Source organism: Lemur catta, chromosome 19, assembly GCF_020740605.2.
Source record: "Lemur catta isolate mLemCat1 chromosome 19, mLemCat1.pri, whole genome shotgun sequence".
NCBI lineage: Eukaryota > Metazoa > Chordata > Mammalia > Primates > Lemuridae > Lemur > Lemur catta.
This window is the reverse complement of record NC_059146.1, coordinates 15,310,219-15,333,096: the sequence shown is the minus strand read 5'-3', so window position 1 is coordinate 15,333,096 and position 22,878 is coordinate 15,310,219. Positions and strand designations below refer to the sequence as shown.

The 22,878-nt window shown below is 36.7% G+C and overlaps 1 protein-coding gene across 3 annotated transcripts; it reads right to left on the bottom strand.

The window, feature by feature from the left end:
- Positions 1–159: 159 nt before the first annotated feature.
- On the bottom strand, positions 160–18,954 carry AFM (afamin). Of its 3 annotated transcripts, XM_045532807.1 has the most exons (15): positions 18,832–18,954; positions 16,729–16,777; positions 16,299–16,431; positions 15,359–15,570; positions 14,335–14,467; positions 13,608–13,705; positions 12,703–12,832; positions 11,108–11,316; positions 7,927–8,059; positions 6,599–6,696; positions 5,475–5,607; positions 4,438–4,661; positions 2,771–2,903; positions 1,390–1,448; positions 160–299 (listed from the first exon to the last, which is right to left on the bottom strand). In XM_045532807.1, the coding sequence occupies exons 1-14, from the start codon at positions 18,917–18,919 to the stop codon at positions 1,428–1,430; spliced, it is 1,794 nt and encodes a 597-aa protein (XP_045388763.1). In that variant the 5' UTR covers positions 18,920–18,954; the 3' UTR covers positions 160–299; positions 1,390–1,427. The 3 variants fall into 3 exon arrangements, with proteins under 3 accessions (XP_045388763.1, XP_045388764.1, XP_045388765.1); XM_045532808.1 differs by lacking the exon at positions 1,390–1,448 and having other exon boundaries at positions 18,832–18,948; XM_045532809.1 differs by lacking the exons at positions 160–299; positions 1,390–1,448; positions 4,438–4,661 and having other exon boundaries at positions 2,781–2,903; positions 18,832–18,948.
- Between the last annotated feature and the right edge of the window lie 3,924 nt (positions 18,955–22,878).

The window sequence follows — 22,878 nt, the reverse complement described above, 5'->3', positions numbered from 1 at the left end:
GGGGAGTAGGATTTAACAGCACTCTGTGCAAACAGTCGCTATGCAGAGTTCTGACCTGCAGAGAGCAGGGAAGGAATAGGCAGTGAGCAAAAGATGCCCATAGAAGGAATTAATCATGATTGCTTAATTTTGTGAGCAGCATAATATTAGTCTGAGAAATAACTTTACAACTTTGTGTTTATTACTTTCTATAATAATACGATTTCAGGTGAAGACTGCAGAAGAATCCTTTTACTTCATTCTTCTCAGGAAACGAAATTCACCACAGGACAATTAGGAAGCTGACAAGTTGGTCATTTCTGGAAAGAAAAAATAGTATTTTATGTATTAAAAGACTATGTGATAGTTTGGGTGATAGAAAGTCATCTATTTAAAATAACTGTTGGCCGGGCGCGGTGGCTCACGCCTGTAATCCTAGCACTCTGGGAGGCTGAGGCGGGGAGATCGTTTGAGCTCAGGAGTTTGAGACCAGCCTGAGCAAGAGCGAGACCCCGTCTCTACTAAAAATAGAAAGAAATTATATGGACAGCTAAAAATATATATAGAAAAATTAGCCAGGCATGGTGGTGCCTGCCTGTACTCCCAGCTACTCGGGAGGCTGAGGCGGGAGGATCGCTTGAGCCCAGGAGTTTGAGGTTGCTGTAAGCAAGGCTGACACCATGGCACTCTGGCCCGGGCAACAGAGTGAGACTCTGTCTCAAAAAAAAAATAAAATAATTAAAACAAAAAAGTAAAATAACTGTTAATGGCAACTGTATTTTGCCTTTTGTAGATCCAAACCTACTCTCTGTTGGGGTCCAGGTTTCTCTTCCCTGACACTGTACATCACTGTCACACCTATGCAACAATTTCTTCTTAAAGTTTATGTTAGAAGTCTTACATAAACTGCAGGGGAGAGGACATCTCTTATATATCTTTTTGAAATCACAAATATATCACTTTTTGTTTATGTAAATGATACAAGACTCGTGGTGTGTATATCAGTCATATCTCAGTAAACAGATATTTTTTAAAAAGATTCTTGGAACAGAATTAACTGAGGCCAGTCTACCCCAAATCCTGAGCAGCTACCCCTCTTCTTTCTGTCAACATTCAGAGATTCAATCGTCTCTCACCTATCTGGTCAAGACAGCTGAATACAACAGGAGAAAGGCAGAGGCTATTCAGAAAACTGCTTGAACAGTAAGAAAAATGCTAGCATGAATGTAGCATTGCCATCCACCATAATGAGTGGTTGATACCCAGAGAAACAGTACAGGACCAGGAAAGGGATCTGTTAGCTACAAAGCATGTGGAGTAAGCCAGAAATAGACAATGAAGCATGAGAAGGAAAAAGCCAGGGAGAAATACGCCACAAATACTTTTGACATGTGACTGAGACTGAAGTACCTTTGGTGCTTTTTACTTTTTGCTCAAGCAGCCTGGCTTCAGCTGCCAATTTTGGGACCCTAAAAGGAGGAAAAAGAAAAAAAAAAAAAAGAAATAAAAACACATAGGGAGAAAAATTTGACACTATCATTTAAATTTAGAGAGGCATGTTGCCCTGAATTTTGGAAAGAAAACTTAAACCAGCCCTATATCGTATAGGGAGACAACGAACATTCTTTTGTCAAGTGAACTTGAAATAGATATCCAAGCCCTTTTACGAACTGCCAATAAATTCAACCCTCCCTTTGCATGGCCTTAATGTGCACACTCCCTCAGGTAAGTGGCAGATATTGATTAATAGCCTCTAATTAAAGTTAATAATATTTTTTAAAAGGTAATCATATGTACCAAAAAAGTGAAACCTGTGAACAAAGACTGCAGTTTCTCATCTGTGAGTTTATGAGTCAGCTTCACTAAGCACTCACTCAGAATTAGAGGCTCTCAACCAGAATGAAAGATATGTCTGTGTGCCTATGAGTGTGCATGAAGTATGTGAGTGCGCATGAACTGTGGGTGAGGTATTGAGTTTGAGAGTGGAGCAGGTGTTGCTAGGAAAGAAATAATGAGAGAGAAAAAAAGTCAGCAACAATGAACAGGCACTTCCATGGAGCCATCCACTGGGGCTGACATTCCCAAGGTAGCTGAGGGTCACTCCACAGGGAGTGGCTACAAACTCCACCATCATTGACATACATTAGCACAGTAAAAATCACACCCGCTAGTGCCATGACAGTTTACAAATGTCATGGCAACCTCCAGAAGTTGCCCTATAATGATAAAAACGGGGAGGGCCCTTAGCTCTAAGAACTCTCCATCCTTTTCCCAGGAAAATAATGCATATTCCACCCAAAATTTAACATATCATAAGGTGTAGACAAAAAGTAGAAGTCTGGTAAGACTCAGGTCATCTCCACTTGCAGAGATACACCCGTTTCCTCTCAGGAAACATGCTTTCACGTTCTATTTCTGTACTAAAAAGCCTGCAATAAAAGCTGCTTGTGCGGAAGTGCTAGCGTCGGTCATGTCATCACTCCATCGCACCGGCCCAGCTTATGATCCTTCCAAGTCAGGAGCCAAAGAACCAGGGCAATACTCCTTAAAAAAAAAATCAACGCTGACGGGATTAGAACCCAGGTTTCCCTGATAGCTTTTCTTATACCAAGGAGACAGAGCCTAAAGCCTGTATCAGAGAGATGTCTGCATGTTAGTTGTGCAGCAACTGTACTCTCAAACACAGACCTCGTAGTCATTGCAGAGAGGAAGCAGAATCCTACGGGGTTTTGTTGTATTTTATTTGACCAGTGATACCAGTTGGATTCCAGTAGAAATGAAACGTAACTACCTCTTCATTAAAGCAGGTTTCAGGGTCCTCTGCATTGCAGCATTTCTCCATGGCTTGAGTGAAACTTTTGAACAAAGACTGCAGCTCCTCATCTGTGAGTTCATGTTTCAGCTTCACTAAGTTGACAAGAAACCTGCGGCCCAAAGATGTCAAATAGAATTAATTAAAGATTTCTTCCTGAAAGCACCTCTTCTCCAGAATGCTTGTTATAGAATCACATGTCTTGAGGTCTCAACGTGGGTGAGTGTAAAGAGTTAAAATATTTCACTTTTGAAAGACTCTGCTGAAACTTTTCTTGTTAAACGTATAGAATGGATTCCATTGAAACGTTCTTTGGAGAGTCATGTAATGGCAGACAAAATGATATGAAAAGTGTGCTAGAAGTTGGATAAGGCATACAAAAATCAGTTATTAATAGAAGGAGTAAGTTCTAGTATTCAACAGGACAGGAGAAAAAGTATTATTGACAATAATTTATTGTATATTTCAAAATTGCTAGAGGAGAAGAATTGTAATGTTCTCAAAACAAAGAAAAAATAAATGTTTTAGGTGATAAATATCCTAAGTACCCTGACTTGATCATTACACATTGTATACAGGTATCAAAATATCATATGTATCCCAAAAATGTGTGAAACTATTATATGTCAATAAAAAATATATGAAAGAAGCAATTCAAAAAAGAAGAATAAGCTGTTACAACTAAGCGCTACAACTGCCATAGACAATAGTGATGTCCTTAACTTCTAATAACTTGTAGAATTCCACTGTTTTCCAAACTGCAGGTTGCAACCATTGGTGGGTCTCAAAAGTACAATTTTAGAGTAATTTTTAAAGTAATAAAAATTTTTCATGCACAACAGTAGAGAGACTAATTTAGTAAGTCTTGAATACCCATCCTCCAGATTTAAGGATTAACCACATTTTACATTTTGTCACTTTCATTTTTAAAATGAAAATGAGATCATTAAAAGAATAAAATAGAGCAGACTAGAATAGGATGTGCTAGAAAATATGAAAGTGTATTACACTATGAATATCGCACATAATGAGAGTAATTACTGTTCCATGAAAAAAGAGAACATATAATAGGTCTTTACTATATAAAGTATGATAGAATGCATGACCATATTTGATCTTTCTAGAAAATTTGTGTCTAAAACAACCTTCAATCCCCCCCCTTCTTCAGTAGCCGAATGCTGTTTCCACTACACTTTATACAGACACACTCTAAATCCAAGAAACAGGTCTTATTTCTTGGCATTTAAAGCATCACCTGAGAAAATGAAAGTAAGACTCCTGTCCCTTTGGGCTTCTCCTTTTTTTTCAAACAGTGAGTGAGATTCTCAGAGCATTCTCTCAGGAAAATCCAATTCACTATGATCCTGCCTATGAGCCTTTCTGCTGGCTACGCTAACTCATCTTTTCAAGTTGTAGCTTAGTGGACACTCCAAGTCTCTTTCAAAGGAAAAGACAAACTGAGTTTTTATTTATAAACAATGCCAATAAATATGCACTGGTGTTTTTCTGAATAGGAGAGAGTAGACAATTTGGTGGAAGGAATAGGATTGTGGTACCAAAAACACATATCTATTACAATAAACCTCATTAATGCATGGTGTGTCTTCAGGCTAAAGAAAAAGAGGAATGGAAGAGAATATTTGTACCTGTCTTTCTTTCTCTGAAGTTCCTCATTCTGAGCCTGACACAAGTCTGCGTTAAATGTAAATAAATCTTTAGTGGTAGGTGGAGGCATGTATGTTTTATCAGCTTTCAGACCCTCAAAGCAGTGCCTTCTGAAGGCAAAGTTTGTTTTACAACAGTGGTCCACAGCAGGGTTGATGGTTCGATTTTCATTTATTCCACATAACTCTCCAAGAACTAAATCCACCTGTACCAATGAGAGTTGGAACCCAGACATGATTTTAAAACTGGAATGGAGTTCTGAAAAAAGTATAGTAATATGAAGAGTTAGATTGTTCTGAGATCACTATTAACCTTACTCAGAAAGACACATGCACTCGTAACACATCACTATATACAAAGAAAAGTAGAGGCTAGGGTCCCAAATGGCATTATGACCAAAATGCAAGCCATGGCAATTTAGATGCCGACAGATGAATTTCTTGGTAACATATACACAAACAATTGTGAGCAGAGAGCTGCAAGCAGCCAACTGAAAGTAGCAATCAAACACTGTGGTCCCTTGGGTTTATTCCTGTCCTGGGACGTCCCCAGAGTACTCTCCACCCAGCCCCAAAGAGATACACTCAACATCTGTTTGCTGTAAGAAAAAGCAATTTTCTTACTGAACTCTCTCTCTGGACAAGAGGGAGAATTTGTAACATTACTTAAAATTATAAAGTTTCCTGTATCATTTTAAAACAATATTGTGATTCCTAAATCATTTGCCCTAACAAATCACTTCTATTTTTCTTTTAGCATAAACAGATGCTGACAAAACAAATCACTTCTAATTTAAATAAGAAATGAGGAAGATAACTTGGAGAACCCTCCACAAAACTATTTAAGACATTCTCTTCTGTTTCTTATGGTTTTCATAAAGCCAAAAGGAAAACTTGACATCCCTTGCTTGACAACGTTGAATAGAACAAAATGAGTAAGGCAGATAATCAGTATAAATCAAAGAGAGCAAATATCTTTTTTTTTTTTTTTTAAGAATAGGTATACAGGCCATACTCACCAAATTATCAACACAGGCAAACTCTTCACTTAGCGTGCAGCAGGTAGTCAAAGCCATCACCATTTTCTCTCCAAGAGAGATGAGTTCTTCAGTGGAGAGCTGAGGGGCTGTCTTTGTGAGTCTGATAAGGTAGCTGAAAGAACATTTGTCTGTTTGGTTCCAAATGAAAACAGATACCCATTCTCCCTGGAACAGCGACTGAAACCTTCAAGTCTAGAGACAACCAATATTAGTACAACATGAACCTCAGTTCTCTTATGAAATAGTAGAGAAATGTCTCTTCACTTTATTTTCCTGCACCTTGCCTCCTATGTCTATTTTAGCTTCCTTTCTAATTCCATGATTATCCCAGAAGCTCTTAGATTTACCTGGCCTGCCTTCATCTGTGAGTGTAGGAGCTCCTTGGCAGCAAATACCTTGGTAGTATGTAAAATCCTCTTGAAATCATTTGCGTAGTTAGTAAATACTTTAAAGGGAGAGTTTAATGGATACATGTTCAGAAAGGATAATCTAAGATGAAGGAAATGAAGATCTTTCATGGACTGAGTTTGAATTCTCAGCTAACAGCCAAATTGCAGAAATTGTAAAATCATGTTTTTTAAATCGTGTTTTACTTCGATTTGAAGATGTTTAGTTTCAACAAACACTACATTAGTATAATTAAGAGAAGCCAAATAAACTGCGTAGTACTCATGAATGCTCACAAGAGCACTGAAAAAATAAATATTAAAGTGATAAGTAAATCCAGTTATTTCTGTAAACTCAGTTAATATGGGCTTAAATCCTGAGCAAACCGTCTCTTCCCCAGGAAACCTGCAATTTGCTCCATTCCACTTTCAAATGGGCGGGATCCAGGGATTCTAGGTTGAGATTGAGAAAGCCAAGTCCAAACAGAAACTAAAGCATTAGAAAATCAATTTGTCTAAAATCCTAGAAAATTCTTCCATTTCTAGCCTCATTTCTGGTAAAGGATTATACTATGACAGCTTAATGTGTATTCTTGATTTTTGAGTTTTTTAATTCCTTCCCAGAGCTTAAGAATTGGCTACAACTGAAAGACTTGGGTAAGGGAATCTTTATTTTACCCTGGTAACAAGTGTTAGCCCACTTTGCAAACAACCTACTAGTATTTCAAGCCATTCTTCCCCAAATGCTGGAAATGTGCACATTCTCGTTGTACTATCTTGTGGCTTTTCTCAGTTGTCTCATTGAATTTATCTTTCTGAAAATAAGAATAATCACAGTTACAAACATTTTATCTAAAATGTAATCATAAGCTGTAAGTCAACTTGTTCAATGTTTTATTTATATGGCATTTTCAAGCTCTCATTATTACATATTACTCCCTAAACTGAGGACACTTTTTATATGTGAGTGCAAAAATTTGAATTTTTCAGTTGTAAATACAGATACATTTTTTGCTAAATTTGAAAGTCCAAATTTTTCAGTATCATTTTGTACATTTTTTAGAGCCTTCCAATTTACAAAGTAGAAGTTAAATCTTATGTTGGCAACGACATCCAATTCTCACTTTGAAGTGGCCAGAGTGGTGGTGATCTCCATTTTTATGTAAAGAAAACTGGTCTTGTGAAATTGACTTGCCCAGATATATATTGTAACCTCGTAATATTCTGAAATAAAAAAAGAAGTGTATTTTGAAGTCTGTTTAATGACATAAAATGTTTTCTATACTACAAACAGAAAAAGTCAAGAAGTAGAGTCTCCCTCGAGCCTCCAGAGGGAACACAGCGCTTCCAACACCTTGATTTTAACTCCTTAAGACCCATTTCAGACTTCTGGCCTCCTGTGAGAGAATAAATTTTGGCTGTTTTAAGCCACCCAAGTTTGTGGCAATAATAGGAAACTAATACAGCACCATTTATAACCAAAAAAAAAAAAAAGGTTTTCTTTTTTTTTTTTTTGTTATAAATGTTTGGACCAAATAAAAAACATGTCCAAACATTTCCTAAGAATTATTCCAGTTTTATTTTTAAAAACATACACACATACATGAGTATATGTACACAAAAGATGAACAAAACATTAGTTATAGCTATTTCTTGGTGATAGAATCAGAAAGTTTTTGTGGATGTTTTTGGAACTTTTGGTATTTTCCTAATTATTTATAATAATCATTTATTACCCCTACAATCATAAAAGATTTAATATGGCTCAATAAAATACAAAGTACATAAATTAATGTACATGTACAATGTTTAACAGGAAGAGTTCTTTTAATCAACACATTGGATTAGTAGTGCAAAACACTATGCGTAAGCCAGACTGGTGATGTTGGCCTTCCCAATGGTCATCTTGTGCTGATCTACAGTAGACTCTGACTGAGCAATCACATTTTCTACCCCCTAGACTGGAGTAATACTTTGATATCAATTTTTAAGTGTTTTGCTGTTGTTCTTTTTTAATTTTCTGAACCTACAATGATAGGACTTACCGCATGACGGTAACAACCTGCAGGGTTTTCTGTGTTGCAGCAATTGCTCAGGAGGTCCTTGTATACGTTAGCAATTCTTAAAAGCTCTGGTATAGACAGGTCTGGATGATTCCTTGAGTATTCGTAAGTAAACCTGCAGTGTGAAAAAATATTTTATATATTATAATTTAGAAAAAGAGCAAAACACCAAATCCTACTATCTTTTACTCTAGTCAGATCTTTTAATACAGAGTCTGCTTTCAAATGCTAAGCTCCTCCTCTGGCTTGGTCAGGGAGTTATTTAAGAGGACATTTTGACTATAGAAGATCATTTTATTAATACAAAACTTCTCTTCCATGTTACATTTTAGACTAACAATGTTTTTTACTTGGGAGGAGGATAGAATTACTAGAGTTAACTATTAGAATGATTTAACTGACAAAGCATCCGAAATAATATATTGTGTCATTGGTACTTTAGAAAATACATGTTGAGTATAATCATGTCGGAAAATGCATTCAGACTTCCACCTTGGGGTGCTGGGAATAGGGCTAGCTTCTCACTCCCAGTGTGGTCTTGGTGAGAGATGGGAGCAGCCTTTGCCCATTACTCCATCTTGCCTCTTGCCAAATATTGGGGTGTTCACCCCTTCAGCTGTAAATCATTAGCAGTGGTCTCTATGGTCTCAGCCAGAAGCTTCAAGAGTGTAGGCGAGCATGATTTCGGGAGAAAGCAGGAAAGAGAGGAAAAGGAGGCTAACACTAATTAAGCCCTCAGAGGTGGTAGGCACAGGATCAAGCTTTGTGCATAAGAGATAGAGATATGCTTCCTGGTCTTCACAAACACTTTCTTATTTAGCTTCACTTAGTCCTCACAATAAATGCTATTTAACATGGGGAAACTAAGCCACAGCGTGGTCAAGCACCCTGCTATTAATGGAAGATACAAAACTCGATTTGACCCTAGGTCCCACGGGCTGTCTACACCCGTCTTTTCTAAACCAGTTGACTCTTGTCTCAAGAGAGACATGTCTTCTCCAAGTACTTCAGTTATGTTCATTTTACAGTCTTCTTCAGAAAAGAATCTTATCTATTTGTTCACAATAAGTTAAGATATTCCATGTTTTGTGAGACTAATACTTTACAAAAGATTTTCATGCCCAGGTAACTCTTTTCATCCCTCCACTTTCTTTTACAGCCTGTGATCTTCTCAGTCCCATTTGTGAGATATATCCCCACACCCTAAAGCAGTGGTGCTTAACTTCAGAGAATCAAGGCTCCTCTTAATGTTTGATGTAAGCCATAAGCTTCTTCCCAGGAAAAAATAAAAACACACATAGAAACACCTCCCAAAATGTTGCAATCAAAACACCCTGGAAGCCTACTCTTGGTGGGGGAGTCCATTGAGGTCTTGCCTCAAATGGTTACATCCAGAAAGATGTAGTAAACACCTTAAAACTCTGTTCTGACTCAGTGTGCTCATTGTTGCTCAATCATTTCTCCCCAGGCTTCAAATACCATCTGTGATGTAATAGTGATGATAATGCAGATGATGATGCAGATGATCGTGATGATGATGATAAAATGGCTTCCATTTATGGAGCACATATGTCAGGTACAATCTATCATTTTGTTTAGTTTAATTTGACTTCATATCCACAACTTGTGAGATGCATTAGAGCACAGTGGTTATAAGACCAGGAGTCTGAAGCCACACTGTCTGCATCTGAATCCTAGCCATGCCACATATTAGCTCTGTGACTCTGGGGCAAGTTACTAACCTCTCTGTGCCTGTTTTGTCACCTGCAAAATGGGGATAATAAAGTTATATTAACCTTAGGGGATGGTTTTGAAAATTCCATTGGTTAGTAGATGAGAAGCACTTAAAATTTAGTAAGTATTCAATACACATTAGTTGTTCTTATATCCTGTTACCTTCAACCCAGACCTCCTTCTAGTGCTCCAGGTTCACATATATAACAGTTTCCTGATAGTCCCAATGAGTTACCTACCTACGTTCTCAAAACCAGTGTGCTCAGACCTAAGTATATTCTCTTCCCCACAAAATCTGCTTTTTCATTCATATGTCCCATCCCACTGGAGGGGAAAACTACCTACACAGTCATCTAAGCCCCAAACTGGGCTTCATTCCAGATGAAGTTTCTAAAAAATAAAGCTGATTTTGTCCTTCTTTATTCTTCAGTGAAAACCATTTGGTGGGATCCCCTTACTTAGTAATCCTGCAGGATCCAGCTCCGCCCACTCGCACTACCCTGGTGTTTCGCTGCCTGACTCACATATACATCAAGCAGTGTGATACTTCTATCCGTCCTCATCCTCCTCTGTCTAGATTACCAAAATTTCTTCAAGTACCACCTCCCTATCAAGCCTTTCCAGGGTCCCCATACCCAATTGACCACTTCTTCTTCTGTCCGCTACATTACGTAGAACATAGTGCTATTAGAAATAAAAGAATCTTTTTTGCACTTATTTATTTATACATCTGTCTCTTCTCACATTATACTCCCTATAGAGAAGGTTTCCTGGAGGTAGAAACCCAGTAAAGTCCCTGGATTATATTTCACTACCAATAAATGAATGAATGAATATTCTTATGTGAATGAATGAATATTCTTACATGAAGTTTATATATGACAAAATAAAGCACAGAAAGGTTAACTTGTCCCAGTGACTCAACCAGGACTCAAATTGAGTCCCCGTGGTTTCAAATACACTAGTCTTTCCTTTTACAGCTGTGGGATGAGATAATGCAGCTCTTAAGCCCACAGTTTCTTAGGCCAGACCTCCTGGGGTCAAAGCCTTACTCTGTCATTTTTTTAGCTGTAAATCTTGAACGAGTCACTTCATTGTATCTCAGTTTGCTCATCTGAAAAATCGGGGGAAATTGTTCTTATTTTACATGATTGCTGTAAGAATTAAAACAAATAATCTACATAAAGTATTTAGCCCAGTGCCAGACACATATCAAGCACTCAGTAAATGTTAGCCATTACTTTAATACCACAGTTGTTTTTTCTTAAAATTATGTGAAAACACTATAGTCTATAGCTGTGATTTTTAAAAATTATATGATACCCAGTGAAATAAATGGTTCTATATCCTTCCACTCAAATTAGCCAACAGAGGTCAAATCTTATAAGATTCTGTTTACTTTATAAATTTCAATAAAGAGTGATATTACTCAGCAAAGAAGTTGTCTGGGTCAGTATCTCGTTCTTGACATATATTTTCACTGTCAGTGAATTTTGCTTCTCTTAAGTCCTTTGGTCTGTCGTCTTTGTTTGAGTTAATTATGCATTCGCCACGCTCTGGTATTTTCTTTTCACAGCACTCTTTGATTTTGCTGGAGATGGAGTCTTGCTTTGAACAAATGTGGTTCATAACCTTGCTCTGTGCCAAATAAGAATGAGAAATGATTTCATGTTCAAAACTTCTTCAGGGCTGGGTTATCTTTCACAATGGAATGGTGGCATACAAAACCAGTCAAGAGCATAACATCAAAAAAATAAATAAATAAATAAAATAAATAAATAAATAAATAAAAAAACAAGAGCGTAACATCTGGAATCATTTCATCTGCTAATTTAATAGATAATGTTCATTTAAATTTTGTTTTCACTTGATACATATGAAGTTTTAAATTTAGGCTGTGAACCTAAAACAGTTAAACCAATTAAAAGTTACCGAGATAAAGCTTAATTTCAACTAAGAAGATGTCAGGATATTTTTAATAAAATTGTATTTCTTTTGAGTGCATGAATAATTTAAACTATGCTAAAGATATATTTACCAATATATTCCCTTAGAGAAGAATCACTTTAAAGTTTACCAGACTATGGAGGCTAGGGGGATTAGGGAGGTGTTACTCAAAGGACCCAAAATTTCAGCTAGACAGGAGGAATAAATTCCAGAGATCTACTGTACATCATAGTCATCATGGTGACTATAGTTCACACGGATGTACTGAGTACTTGAAAATGGCTAAGAGAGACTTGAAGTGTTCTCACCACAAAAAAGAAAAAAAAATTAATAATAATAAAAAACATGTGAGGTAACATCTATGTTAAATAGCTTGATTTAAACATTTGCAGCATGTGTGTGTGTGTATCAAAGTATCACATTGGACACTATAAGAATACACAATTTTTAATTGTCAATTAGGAAGGAAGGAAGGAGGGCATGATGGAAGGAGGAAAGGGAGGAAAAGATAGAAGGAGGGAAAAGAAGGAAGGAAGAGAAAGAGGAAGGGAGGAAGAAAGGAAGGAAGGAAAGAGGAAAGGAGGGAAGGAGGAAATGGAAGAAGGAAGCAAGGAAGGAAATTTTAAAATTAATGTATCTACTTATTTGGAAAGACTACATAAATAGCCTGAGGAATCTCAGAGAAAGCAGCTCTTAAAAACATAGTGATGACAAGTCACCCCTTGAGCTTCACTATTAATTTCTAACATCTCTAAAAGAGGATTTGTAATGTAAAAAAAAAAAAACTTCAATCTAGACTAATAAGCTTTCAAAAATCCCTGAAGTTTTACGTCAAGACATTTAGTCATATAAGATACAATCTGCTGAGTAATCTTTAAAAACCTAGGCTCCTATTAAAAAATTAAATTAATTATTTATTCAACAATTTATTAACATTGTTAATTATTCAACAATTTATTATTACTCAACAATTTATTGACATTTCATTATGGCAAAATAACCACACATCAGGGTAACTTCAGAATAAAAATGGTTACCAAAAAGCACTATTTTTACTTGGTTTTAGAGAATATTTACCGTGTCACGGATACACTGTACAACATCCCCTTCACAACATCCATCATACTTGGAAGAAACATCTTCTATGAGGGAGGTAAGTTCCTTAAATTCAATCTTTGGAAATTTTTGACTGAGTACAGCAATATTTCTAGAAATAGAATTGATAAACCACTAAAATAATTTAATCAGCAAGTAAAATAGGTGGGAGTCCTTTACCAATACAATATAAATAGCTCCAAAAAGCATTGGCACCATTGATTTATTACAGAAGTCTTTATCAAGTAGATGATGGTGGGTTACACAGCCTGCAAAATCACTAATATTAGGCTGATATTTTGAGCCCCCCAGAGTCTTGAATATGAGCAAACAAAAAACCCTGAGAGATGTGCTCTCTTCCATAATCATTATAGCAAGACATTTCATGGAAGGGCCACCACTTCCTGGGTGAGCCCATGGCAGACAGATAATCCTTTCCTGCTGACCTACTTGAAATCTCAAAAATTTTCTCAAGACATTGCTCTAGCACCATTACTAATTGGTTAGGGTGAATGCCAGAAATACAATTTATCCATGCAAGGTTGTCTCCTCATCATTAAGGTCAAAGATCAATGGATAAGTCATGTCTAAACCACTGCAGGGGGTCTTAAAACCCTGGTTGGGAACTCCCAGACCAGTTCACATTTCCAATTAACCAAAATATACCTCATAAGTAGCCTCCTTTCTCTTTGGGGGTCTCCCCATCTCCCAAGTCTTCTCTCATCTGACCTAATGTTCTGGTTCTGAGCTATCCATGTAGGCTTAGACCCACCTAGTTCCCTGGGATACTAGGAAGAATATAAATAAAAATTCATCAACCATTTAACAAAAATGGGACAGAGACAAGAAAATGCAAGCAGAGACAAGATACATAGTATAAAACTCACATAAAGTTTAAGACTTTGGTTCCAAATTTCCAATATGCCCCACAGACATTTTTTTGATAAGAAGAAAATGCTTTTAAATATTGTATGACAGGTGCTGCCTGAAGAAGAAAAAGAAAATTCTTTTGAAACAAGAGCAAAATCTCACTATTCTCTTATTTTTTTTAACTACGTGTCAGTCAAACTATTACAAAGTTTGTTCAGAGGCAGAAAAATCTATGAAATTTTTATTTTAGTAAACTTATATACCAAAAGAAATATGCATTTGTGGCACATCACAAAGTTGGGACCAGTCTTCCTGATGACTGAATTGCACTTGGTAGGAAGGTGCATGATGCCTCCCTAGTGGGGCAGTATGCTATGAGCTTGGCCATCTCTACTGGGATGATTCCATTTTATGAGTAGTCAAAAGAGGGCGTGTCAAAGAGAGAAGATAAAACGTCATCTTTCACCCTGGGTGTTCACTCACTAGGGCTTCCTTCCCATTTACAAAGAAAACAAAACCAGAAGAGAGATCCTGGAAATGCGTGACTGTCTTTCAAGGGTCTCAGGTAAAGAGTCTATTTAGATCAGCAGCTAGTGGCCAATGCGTTGGAAATCAGTGAGTGGGACAAAAGAATGTCATGTACGATAAAAAAGCCTTGTGCTATAGTTTAATTTTAAGTGAGGGTCTGGATCTGTGGTGTTGGGGGATTCCTTGTTCATTTCATGAAACAAATGCGATACCCACCCTTGTCTGAAAGCAGCTGACTTTGTGTTGCTCTTCACAGCATGTGTTAGCCACCTCCTCAAATCGAGCAGCAACACTTAGAAGTGTAGGAGCAAAGACAAAGGGGTTCCTTCTGGCAACTTCATAGATGTAGCTATAAAAAAGTTAAAAATGAAAAAAGGGAGAGAAGAAGGGAAAAGGAAGAAGCAGGAAAGGAACTAATGAATGGTAGACGAGGGAAGGGAAGGGAAAAGAGAAGGGAAAGAAATGACAGGAAGCGACAAGAAGAGCAAGTTGCAAAACTGAAGGGAAAAGGAAGAAAGTTTTCCCATTATGGAAAACTTCAATATAAGGAAGCATTATTTAGTTCCCAATAAGAGTCCTTTAAAGTCCTTATCACTGAAATTGCTAACTGAAAAGTAAGGGTGATGGCTGCAATGCTAATCCTGAACACCGAGCTATGGCTCTTCTTCCTTCCCCATGCTGCCAGGTGGTCGGCGGTTCTCTCTTCCATGTTCAAAGAACAGCTATGTATACACACTCCATGTACTCCATTTGATTCAAGGATCATATTTACTAATGTTCAAATAAACTTGTGATTTAAGGTTCAATGAGCACACCAGCTTTCCAGAAAAATCTCTGCTTCTGCAATGACTGCACTACTAAAAACAGATTTTTTTTTTTTGCTAAACATCCAGTAATTTAATGTCTTCCTAACTTAAAAGCTGCAACTTCCCCTTGGGAAGAATATATCGTTTCTTCCACTGTGCTTCCTAGCAATTTAACACCGTGCATACACCTCTGCTCTAGGAGTTATCACAGTAGAAGGCATATTTCATTGATATAAGGGTCTTAAAGTAGGGTCCATATCTTATTCATATTAATATCCTCAACACGAGCACAGAATCTGACACACAATACATGTTGAATGAATGAATGAATGAATCAATCAATCAACCCAGCCATGTTCCTTTAAGATAGGTACTGGATTTAGCCTAAGAATAATTCTTTAATTAGATCATTTTTCTACTAAGATTAAACTTACTGATTTAGAAAAGATTTTCTGCTATTTTTAAAAGCCTGGCATTTCTCTTCAGGATCCAGAGTAGGGAAAGGAGGCAGAAATCCTACATCAGCTTTCTTGTTAAAGAAGAAACAGGGTCTTCTTTCAAAGTCAACCTTACTGCAGCAGTGTGAAAAATTATGCTTTTGTGGCAACCCCTCCATAGCACATATTTTTTCCTGTAAAACATTATTCTGGACAATAAAGGGGAAAAGGACAATTTTTAGTCATGGTATTCTCTACCTTCTTAGAAAACACAATGGGCACAATAAATGATCAGTGTAACCCTTTGGGAAAGAGATTACAGTTTTCCCACTATTACCAGCAGAGCATTTTTACCCACACCATTGACAACCAACCCACACTGTGAGAACCTTTCTCTATACTATCACAAGACCCCTTAACCTCTTACTCTTTTCCTTGATGCCTATATTTCCCTTCCATCGTGGCTTTTCTCTTCATCTCCCAAGGTGACAATATATGGGTATATTAATGTACTGGGAAAGTGTTTGGAAGTAGTGTTTAGCAGTAATTTTCTAGATATGCAGATGATGGCTCTACTTGGAGGAGGCCCAGAAAAGAAGTCGTGACAATAGAATACATATCGAGAGAGGCAGCTATGGTGGGTGTCTCTGTACTTTAACGTGCATTTTCAGGCTATTGGCTTCCTCCTCTGCCTATATACATCTGGCAGACTATATACATAAGGCATATGCATACGTATGGCAAGTGCATAGCCAACTTCTGTGCATGACAATACAGCAGTATTCCCTCTCCTGAGGAAAGTATCTATCCTAAATACTGAAAGCAAAATAAAAATGATATGCCTAGACTATCTTTCTTTCCACATTTTCAAGCCAGAAATTCTCTCAGTGTTGGCAAATAATCTTCTGGGTTTAAGAAACACAAGCAATTTACTTACAGGTAATTTGAAACACTCCGGGAGTGTCTTGTTACCCACGCATCTGTCTTTGTATTCTACCATGTCTTTCACCAGAATTTCCACATCTTCGAAGGTTGCTTCCTGAACATGTTGAGCAAACGCAATGATGGTGCTGCAACAGTCCACACAGGGCACACGGTGACCATTTGCAGATTTTCCATTTATGTTCAACAAAAACTCGCAGGAACATCCCAACTAGCCTCAGGAACTTACCTAAATATAAAGGCTATAAATTTCACAACTATTTGACAGTTCAACTGCCTCACTTAAATTTTACAATTAATGTTATATTTACTCTTTTGATACGGTTTCTATTTAATTAAATTACTTTTTTGAAGCATTGACATTTCTGGAATGTATCAGATAAGATTACAATAAACCTCATGAAAAAGAGTTTAGCACAACTCACATGTATTCAATATTCTCTTCTATAAATTTCTGGGTGGTCCTGAAGTCATCTGAAAAGCAAGAATATTTAGGTTATTGCATATCCTGGTATTTGAACATTGTCCCAGGAAATAACTATGCATAGCATTTAAGTGTAGAAAGTATAAAATAGAATACTGATGGTAGAAAATAATTTGGCTTATTTAACAAGAAGAAGTCATATGATGCCAATAGGAGATCTTAATCACAGCTGATTATGTGCTCAAGAGAGATTCATTAAATTTAATTGATTAGAAATAATCCTAAACTGACCAGACTTTAAATTTGTGACATATGGCTCCCTAGATAACAAATGTCAAGTACAAACACCATTTCCATGATACATGTTTATCCTTCATGACTAGAGAAGTAATATAAAGATTAACTGATGGGCAATGTAATGCCATGACAGGGCTTGATGAAAGATGTACTGGTCAGACCCTGTTATTTAGGTCATCTCTCGACTCACCTAAGGTCACGGATTCCCTCCCAAAAAGCGAATACTAAATAGAGAACATTTATATGTGTTCACATAGACCACATTTATGGAGTCCTTATTTTTTGCAAAGTATTATGCTGGACACTAGGAGGCAATCAGCAATGGCTAAAACATCTCCCCTGGACCTCAGGTTCCTAAGCACTCTCTAGTGCAAATGACTCATGTACGTGACTATTATCCAACTTAGAATGTGGTTAACTATTTGGCGGGAATGCTTTATGATTCCTGGGTGAGAAACCAAAACAGGATCATAGAAGGAATGGTATACAAGTTGATCATGAAAAGACGTAAAAGATTTAGCCAGCAGAAAAATGAAGAGCCTGTCTTTCTGTGTGAGAATGACGTGAGTAAAAGCACAAAAGTGAAAAATCTTGAGATGTATTTAGGGAAAGTCAATCAATTTTCAGGAGAAAGTGGGTCATACAGAGGAATAGTGGGACCTAGGTTAGAAAGGGCCTGGGTTCAGATTATGGGAGTCTTGTATACAGAGCTGAGGAGTTTGGACTCCAATTGGAAGCCATGGAGAACCATTAAAAATGTTTATATAGGATAGTAATATGATCAATCATTCCCATACACTAAGAAATACCAGTCAGGTAGTGATATATCTAATATATTGGGATCTCCTACAGTGCCTGACAATTAGGAAGTGACAAGAACTATTGGTCAGATAAATGGATGGAAAGGAAAAAATAAGAAGAACATTAGGGGACTTTTACAATTTTCCTATTGAGAAACCAGTAGGATCTGAATTTTGGTAGAAGTAATGGAAATAAAAAGGAAAATATACATTAAAAAGACATTAAACAGACAAAAATTAACAGGACTTTGGAACAAGTTTTTACAATGGGAAAGGAGAGAGAGAGACCTCAAAAATGACCACTCTCTTCAAGCCCTCTGACTGGTCTTACTGGCAGATATTGTAGGGGGTTATCAAACTGAGAAAGACACAGTCCACACCTTCAGAGCCATTGCGATGCCAAGGGGACCTTTGTTCAAGTTACACAAAGGTGCTCCTTCCAGGCCAGAGGGATTACAAAAAGACACCTCCTCTGGACAGGTGAAGTCCAAAATGTTTCCCCTTTGGATGGAAGAAATATAAGTCATCCCTTCCTCCAGAATGAGACTGCCTTGGTCAGGCTTTGAGGGACTGTACAAAATGTACCGTTCTGCATACCCTGAAGATGTTTACCATGTAGTTGGTAGAGCTGTTACAGGACAACCAAATATCTACTGGAAAAATCACAACTCATATGTATTGTTCCACTTTTACCATAATCTACACACATTTGCAAGAAATGCTAATATTTTTAAATCCAAATTGTATCTCTCTGCAACACTTTCTATCCTGCCACAGGCTACTGACCATTTTCTAGGTGTGATAACTGTCTCTAATTATAGACTTGGTAATATGACTATCAAAATACAAATTTTAGAAAGGTTAGTTTGGGATAACTGATCAGTTTATATAAACTAGTGAGAGGGGGGAAAAAACTGAAGAATTAAATCGAAAGAAAACAAGGTTAAAAAAATAGAAATTATCCTAATTCAGTCAAGCTTTAGCTGATATACAAGTAAATTTCTTACCTACATCCTGAGGCTTTGTGGGCAGAGTTAGGGATTCAGTAAAAAAGAACAAGAAAAAAACAAAAGCTGTAAGTTTTAACTGTTTCATTTTTTTTTTAAAGGAATCACATGCATGGAAGAAAGTAACGTGGCTGAGGAGCATCAGGTTTTTATGTTATTCTTTGGCATTACTAGTAAAAAAGTAACCTGTTTAATCTATTTTGACATACCGAACATTCAATTTTTGTTTAATCACCCTGCAGAATGTCTTGCTAATTATTAACTAGGAAAAATTGCCTCTGTGTTTCCCTGGAAAAATCTTTTGAGTTAGAAGAAAAGTCCACAGACTAAGTATACATACTACCTAACCAAATAGCAACCCCCCAAAACCTTGAAATACCACAAATCTTAAAGGAAAAATGACTAGAATAGATATGGTTCAGCAATCTCCCTTCTGGGTATGTACTTAAAGGAAATGAGATATCTGCACTCGCATGTTTATTGCAGTATTATTCACAACAGCCAAGATGTGCAAACAACCTAAGTGTCAGTCAAAATATGAATAAAGAAATTGTGATTTGTGTGTATGTATAGATACATATATACACACATATATAGACACACATACACACACGCACACACAGTGGAATGCTATTCAACCTTAAAAAAAGGAAATTCTGTCATTTGAGACAACATGGACAAACCTGGAAGACATTAAGTGAGATAAGCCAGACATAGAGGAAAAAATACTGCATAATCTCACTTACACGTAAAGACTAAAAAAGTTCAATTAGAAGCAGAAAGTAAAATGGTGGTTACCAGGGGCAGGAGGTAGGGGAAATGGGAGATGCTGGTCAAAGGGTACAAAGGGTACAAATATTATTACAGTTAATAATATTGCATTGTATACTTGGAATTTGCTAAGAGACTAGGTCTTAAGTATTCTCACCATCTTTAAAAAAAGGTAACTACGTGAAGAAATGGATATGTTAATTAGCTTGACTATAGTACTCAGCTTATTATGTATATTTATAACAAAACATCACATTGTATACCTTAAATACATATAATTTGCATTAATAATTTTTTTTAAATAAAATAAAGGAAAAAATTTTAAAGGCAATGGAAGGAAGCCAATGGGACAATTTGACAAATAATGAGAGAAATACATTATAACACATTAAATTTTTTTTAAAAAATTCATGAATCTATTTCAATACAAAATTCAAATAAAAATGGGGGAAGGAAAAGCTCGTCTCTGCAGAAGAATGCCAACTAACAAATGCAATTAGAAATAAAGCATAAACATTTGTAGCTGTCATAATAATAACTGAGTTAGGCCAGTTTCATGAATGCATTGGTTACAATGAATGCATTTATTGAATGATTGGTGAAAAATTATTGGGCAATAGCATATATATAGTTTCAATGTATCACGTCACAGATCACTTATTAATTCCAAAGAGTAAAAGACACTTATGCAGGTGAATATATAAACAGTGAATCCATAAAATTTTATGGATTATTATTTGTCTTTAAAACTAATGAATACAAAAATATATAATATCAGCGGAAACATTTACTATATGATATACAGAGAAAGAGCAGAATCTAAACTTTAATATTATATGTAGAAAATGGCAAGGTGAACAGACCCATTAAACCAAAGAAAGGGATGGAGAGAGAGACAGAGAGGGAGACTGAGAGATCAATTTTGTCTCAAATTATGCAACTGTGTGGTCAGCATCTCAGCGTCTTTGTTTGTAGCTGGTGGCTGGTATTGATTGTGTTGACCTCTCATTGTTGCCTCTGTTCTAATTGGTCTTTTGTCAGAGACTTAAAAGAAAAAAAGAACATATTGCTAGGTACATTCAATTATTAGTCAGAGATCAATGTGCTTTTTATTTTCTTCTCAGATACGTTTTTTATTTCCAATTACTGGTTCACACCTGGCAATTATAAGAAAATAATTCCAATTCACCCATTTCACAAATTTAGTCCTCCCTCCCATTAATAAGACTGTGATATTTTTATGACCACATGAAGTTAAATAGTAGTCTGTGCTTAGTCAGTAACTTAATGTATCAAAATTAGTTTTCTTCCCTGTCATTTTGTATTTACCTGGAATTATCTGATTACTAACTCCTTCATTAATGAGTAATAAATATATTTTGAAACTTGCTCAGATAAATATGCCTAACAAATCCAACAATATAGACACATACATATACATCCAGGCACTGGGGAAGAAAAGAGAGAGAGAGGAAGCCAGAGGTCTATTCAAAGGCTTGAGAAAATCCTGGAAACTATAAAACAGATGGGATCACATTGGGGGAAATATTAATAGATAAGAGGGAACTTTAGCTAAAACATGGGGGATGGTGTCAGTTCTTCCCAAAAACATTCTAGAGAGGTTCCAAGTCTGAAGAACACAAAGAGCAGATATGGACCACGGGGGAATAACCAGGAGAATAAGCTAAAAAGCTCCATCCTGAACAGCTAAATTAGAACACCCTCTACCACCACACACATCTCTATAACATACTTGGGTAACAGTGGTTGGTGTCTTTGACAACTAGGGGGCTTTGAGTGAAAAGATGACATCATGTACTTACATATAAGGGATGACTTGGATTACTATGTTGAGAATAGAGCTGGGGGTAGAGCAAATGTACTTGTAAGAAGACCAATTATGAAGCTATTGTAATAACCCTGGTGAGGTGTGATTGTGGCTTATACCTGAGGTATTGAGAAATAGTCAAATTCTGAATATACTTGGTAGGTGGAGCAGACAGGCTTTCCTCATAGACTGGATGTTGGGTGAAATGGAAGAAAGACAGGCATCATTGGTGACCCCAGTGTTTCCAGCTTGAGCGAACAGAAGAATAGACAATACAGAGGGAGACACCAGTTTGGACAAGGAGTGGATCAGTGCAGTTTATAATGTGCTAACTTTGTGCCATCTATGCATTCTGAGCATGGAGATATCAGGGAGGAAGCTGACACAGCAGCCTGGAAGTCAAGGAAGAAATCCAGGCTGGCGATATCAACAAGTGTTGTCAACATCTAGGTGGTATTTAATGCACGGAATGTGGATGAGGTCACCTAGAGAGTGAGTTTAGATTCAGGAAGAGCTGCTCTGAGACACTCCAACATAGAGAAGTCAAGAGTTGAGGCAGACACAGCAAAGAAGACTGAGAAGCAGCAGCCAGTGTGGTCAGAGGAAAATCCAGATGCCAAGTCAGGAAAATGTTTCAAGGAAAAGGGAATGATCAAATTCTACGGAGAGAAATCAGGTAAGCTAAAGACAAAGAATCGACTACTGGGTTTTGCAGGGCAGAAGTCATAGGTAACCTTGACTAGACCAGTTTGTACTCTGAAGCTTTATTTATTATTTGCGTAACTTATTCTGTCAAAGTGGAGATGTTTTAAAATCTCTAATTTACTATTGCATTTCTGTCAATTTATGCTTGTGTTTCCAATCATTTTTATATATTTCTTTACATATTTCAATGAAATGTCATTTGGCTGATATATTTTCCTAATAGTTTTATCTTCATTGAACTTTTCCCTTAAAAATAAAAATAAAAAAACTATTTTTCCTGTTTGATGCTTTTCTATTGAATTTTATTTTATTTTATTGTGATCTCTGAATTAATACCTTTTGGAATTACACCAAAATCAGACAAAGTCCACAGAAGTTGCAATAGAAGTGCAGGAAAATGTAAAGTAGAAAGTAGTTGAATTATAACTGAAAACTCCTTTTATTGCCCTGGAGAAATTGTTTTCTCCTGGAGCACAGCCCAAAGCATGAATGTAATTTTTAGATTTCTCTTCAGACCTGATACGATAAACAGCCTCTCCACTGGTAGACTGGACTTTTTGTCATCACTTTCTGACTTTGCCCTTCCCTGCTCTTTCCCATAACCTCATCTTCCATATCTCATGAATTATCTTCCTAAAAGCTAACGGCTGATGGAACTCCTCTGCTTAGATATCACTTTGGTCCTCTGTTACCCATAAGATATTGTCCAATTCCTTCAGAACAAAGCCATGAGACTCTGGCTT

Excerpts from the sequence above, each read along its gene's own strand:
- AFM (XM_045532807.1), bottom strand. The coding sequence starts at position 18,919 with ATGAAACAGTTAAAACTTACAGCTTTTGTTTTTTTCTTGTTCTTTTTT. Across the intron at positions 14,468-15,358 it reads AGAAAATCTTTTCTAAATCA|CTACATCTATGAAGTTGCCA; the intron begins GTAAGTTTAATC and ends ACTTTTTTATAG. Across the intron at positions 5,608-6,598 it reads AAGAATGGCTTGAAATACTA|CTACCTTATCAGACTCACAA; the intron begins GTAGGTTGTTTG and ends ATGTTCTTTCAG.